General features: G+C 42.2%; 1 protein-coding gene across 1 annotated transcript; it reads right to left on the reverse strand.

The window, feature by feature from the left end:
- Window positions 1-2020: 2020 nt before the first annotated feature.
- On the reverse strand, window positions 2021-3838 carry LOC113701531 (AAA-ATPase ASD, mitochondrial-like). The gene has a single exon (XM_027222241.2). The coding sequence runs from the start codon at window positions 3773-3775 to the stop codon at window positions 2249-2251; it is 1527 nt and encodes a 508-aa protein (XP_027078042.2). The 5' UTR covers window positions 3776-3838; the 3' UTR covers window positions 2021-2248.
- Between the last annotated feature and the right edge of the window lie 924 nt (window positions 3839-4762).

Below are 4762 nucleotides of genomic sequence, written 5' to 3' on the forward strand. Positions count from 1 at the left end.
TGATGCCATGGTTTGAGTTCCTTCAACCAATGGAGATTTCTCAGTAGCTTCCGCGTGGGAAGAGGCTCGCCAAAAACGGAATGCATCTTTGATTGATCGCTATGTATGGGGTCAATAGTGCCCCTACGAGTTTCCTTTTTTGCATGGCGCCTCCTGCGCCTTTGGCTCCCCCTAGATAGTGTGCTTCAGAGAAAGGGGGTGGCATTATGTTCCAGATGTAGCTGCTGCCAGCAAGCCCAGGAATCTGTCAATCATCTCTTCCTGCACGGCTCTATGGCTAGGGCTGTGTGGGACCACTTTTTTAAAGTTTTCAGGCTTCTTCCGCTTAACGCGCCCAGTGTTGCTACTATGCTATCCCACTGGTTCTTCTCTCATGATAGGGTGTCCACAACACATGTGTGGGTTCTTATCCCCTTGTTGGTCCTCTAGTTCATTTGGAAGAGTAGAAACTCAGCAAGATTCGAAGCAGGCCCTATCACTCCGGCTCAAGTGATTTTCCGAATTGAGGAGTTTCTGGACCAGATGGGTAAGGCACGAGCATTCTCGAGGGCCTCCTTTGCTGGCGATTGGGACTGTCCATGGGTAGGCTTGGGCAGCCCATATAAGAGGGATAAGGGTGTTGTGCTTGTTTCCTGGGAGAAGCCATCACTGGGGTGGGTCAAACTTAATACTGATGCCAGTGTCCTCCATGGCAAGGCAGCTGGGGGTGGGGTCCTGCGAGATCATTGTGGGAGGGTGATCTTTGCCTTTTACAAGGAGTTTGGAGAGATGGATGTGTTGGAAGCGGAGGCGCAGTCCCTCCTGGATGGGTTACGAATGTGCGCAGACCGGGCAGTAGGCGCGTTGACTGTTGAATCAGATTCAAAGGTGCTTGTTCATTTAGTGAGATCAGATGTTGTGTCAAAGTGGCCGTTATGCAACGCACTTCGGGAGATCAGATTTTTGCTCCGACGGATGAGGGCACCCCTTCACCATGTGTTTCAAGAGGCCAACTCGGTGGCTGATGCATTGGCTTCCTTGCAGATGGGAGGGCAGTAGTTCTACGCCTCAATTGCGGCCCTGCCACCCAGAGCCAGAGGGCAGGTGCGGCTTGATCGTTACGAAGTACCTCGTCTGCGCGAGGTGCAAGTTAGGGCTTGAGAACTTGTTTTCTCTCTTGCTCTGTTTTTTTTTCTCTCTTGTACCCCTCTCTTTTTTGAATAAAGTTTGGCCTGACCGCCTTTTTCCAAAAAAAATATATATATAGAGGCACCCAACATCGGCACATTGTGCAGGTTTTCAATCCCTAGTAATTTGCTGTAAACGTGAAAAAATGTAATTGAATGGTTTCCCAGTTTGGTTGCTTGGGACTACTCAAGCAGATTTAGTGCGGCAGTTGCCCTGAATCTGTAAAAACGTTTATGAAGAAATGAAAGTTGTCATTTTGAAAAAAAAAAAAAAGAAAAGAAAAAGGCAAAATCCAGCCCTATTCTTATTTCTTCTCTTGTCCAGACTTTCCTTTCTTTGGCTCTCCCTTCTCTCTTTTGTCCCATCTCCTTCCCCTTTCCTCTGTAATTATACCATGAAAGAGCTCCTAAAATCTCAGTCGGAACTTCCAGAGATCACACCATTCAATTTACTTTCACTAAAAGTCCAGAATGATTGAAGTATGATGATTTTGGTGAAACACCCATCTTCCCCTCTCAGTCTGGTGAGTTTGCAGGCATCGAATTTGCTTATCGGTTGTTTTACATGGATCAGACGTCGATTTTTTGGGTTTCAACTAGTTGTTGAAGATTTGTGGGAAGAAGTTGGAGATTTTCCAACTCACAAGCTGACTTAGCGAGATTCAGCCTAGTCTCACTGATTTTTTATTTTTCAGAGTCGATTCAACAGAAACAATCTAAGTTCTCGGAATCGCGGCACTTTACTCGTGATTTTGTATGGGCATGGACTGATACCAATACGAATCATCTGAGTCAACTCGGACTCGCATCATTTGGTGAGCTATGGTCCTAAACATGATCAATTCAAGATCCAGTTACATCTTAAAAATCTTTTGCAATAGTTTAAAACACACAAAAACAACACAATTGTACTATTAAATTGTACAAGACCATCAGACTCAGGGCATCCTTATGCATCGCATAAGGCCCCAACAGCTAATATAACTTTAAAAAAAAAAATAGTGATGAATCTCAAAGTGGCAAATGATTGCAAATTAGCCATCGGTGATGCATCCAATTTATTTCACCTCTTTAGCCAAAGTTTATGTGTTTTTTACCTCATCAACAGTTGTGTCCTGTTTTCCCTTCTCTTTCTCGTCCTCTTCCTTGTTAGCTCTTAGCTTTTCTTCTTTCTCGGCCTTTACTTTTGCTTCTTCCTCTACCTTCAATCTTGCATCTTCCTTGGCTTGCTCAAGTGCTTTAACCAATCTCTCCAAACAAAAATCAGCACCCTCAGCAGTTGATTTTGGCATCAAATTTTCTGCAACATCTGCAGGGGTCATATTGGTTTCCTCTAGTAAGAGGCCAACCTGCGCAAACAGATAGTGTGATTCAATACTCAAGTAGATCTTTGCTAGTTCCTTGAAAGCTTCAAACCCACAATAAGATAATTCTATGTGCCTATCCATCCTCCCTCTTCGAATCAAAGCAGGATCTAGCTTCTCAACATGATTAGTTGTGAAAACGATAAGCCTTTCTTCCCCACAAGCAGACCACAGCCCATCAATGAAGTTTAGAAGTCCTGAAAGAGTGACTTGGCTGCTCTTGTTTTCCTCCATTTGCTTCATCAACTCTGTTTTTGCTGGATCTTTATTTTCATTTTTATCATCTTTTTGCTCCTTTTTCTTCTCCCTTTGTCCCGTCAGGTCAAGCGAGCAATCAATATCTTCTATTACTATGATAGATTTGCTGGACGTATCTATTAGCAATTTCCTCAGCTCCGTATTGTCCTTGACCGCCGTTAACTCTAGATCATACACATCATATTTCAGAAGATTGGCCATGGCAGCGATCATGGTTGACTTGCCCGTTCCCGGAGGACCATAAAGGAGATAACCACGTTTCCATGCCTTGCCGACTTTTGCATAATACTCTTCCGCCTTACTAAACGTGATCAGATCATCCATGATTTCCTGCTTCTTCTTTGGTTCCATGGCCAAGGTGCCAAATGTAGCTGGATGCTTAAAAACTACATGGCTCCACATGCTCCTCTTGTATCCATACCAATTCTCACTCTTGTTGTTAGTGTACAGCTTCCTCTGCCTCTCTCTGACAGCAATATCCTTTCCTTCATCCAGAACATGTTTCAAATAATTTTTCGTGATGAATTCTCGATGCCTCTTGTGAAAAGTGAGCATGAAGTACCTCTTCTCATCTTCTCTGGGATAAAATGAGATGGACTGCCTGTTGGGAATGTCTTGACTTGAACTCCACCAAAGCTTGATGCTTTTGTATTCATCGGTGACTTCCTCGTGGTCCTCCATACTAAGGACAACAGATTCAAAATCTTGGACAACATTGGCTTTCAGTCGCCTCGCCTGCTTGGAAGAATTCTTATCAAGATACCTTTCGATGGCTATATAGGCTTTACTACGCTCAAAGCCATCACCTTGGTATTCAGAAAATGTAATTTGGATGTAAGGGTAGATAAAACTTTTGATTTTCTGGCTATACCGAATAATTTGACCATTGAGTTCGGGAGGGAAATAGTTTTTGTACATAGTCCAAACAAACATTATCGTTGCCATAGCAGAGCCTAGGCTCCCCCACGTCTCTCCCATGGTCATCATCGATATCTTCCTTCACAACTCCTGAAAATTGAAATCTCGATAAGTTGTAGTAGTTTTGTCTCACAATTTCTACCTTTTGTTGAGCAGTGCTCCCATGAGTTTTATTTATATGCCACGCTAAGTTCTTGACTGGTTCTTCGAAGCTGCATTATTCACACCTTTACACGTAACATCTTGACTTTTCTTCCTTCTTGAAGGAAGTGGACATTTTGTCCTCTTAAGAAAGTTGTGTTAAAATTTTCTTTTGATAAAAAAAAAAATTAAATTTCATTAACTTTCTAGCAATAATTGCATTAAAATATGAATGCACCCTTGTTTTGAGTCGGTGATAGTGTTTTATTAAACTATTTATATCTGGCGCATCACTGAAGAAGACTTAAACGGTGCCATCTCTGGCAGAGTAAAGGGGCTAGGAAAGTACGAGGAATGGGTCCTTAGTAGTTGCGTCATGGATGGGTCCTTAGTAGTTGCGTCAATGAGTTGACATCATCGTAGTTGCATCATGGATGGGTCAGGGATGGTTGGAGGGGTCCTTAGTAGTTAAGAAAAAATGGTACGAGTGAGCAGGTCAGTCAACTCATTGAAATTTGGTGGGAGTCTTGGCGATCAAGCATTCAAATATACGACAATAAAAAAGTATAAACGCACACACGCCTTATAACTTAATCAACAGAACTATTGTCACTTTTAAAGATGTAATATATATGAAACAAAAGGTGATTAAAAAATATATAGCATAATATATTCATAAAACACAAAAAATTGCTCCAAAATAATGACGATTCATACAAGGCCTAATACCGTTGAGAATCAACCAGCTAGGAGCAATAAAATCAATTTGTTTCTGACTAAACAATATGTTACTCGATATCAAAGTCTGCTTTTAAGAATTAAGTACCCAATTCTAAAAAACATGCAACAATATAAGTGGACGGTAAAGAAGGGAAAAGCTAAAGGCTGAACATCTGTGACAGCCCCACCTCCCCC

Source organism: Coffea arabica, chromosome 7c, assembly GCF_036785885.1.
Source record: "Coffea arabica cultivar ET-39 chromosome 7c, Coffea Arabica ET-39 HiFi, whole genome shotgun sequence".
Classification (NCBI taxonomy): Eukaryota; Viridiplantae; Streptophyta; class Magnoliopsida; order Gentianales; family Rubiaceae; genus Coffea; species Coffea arabica.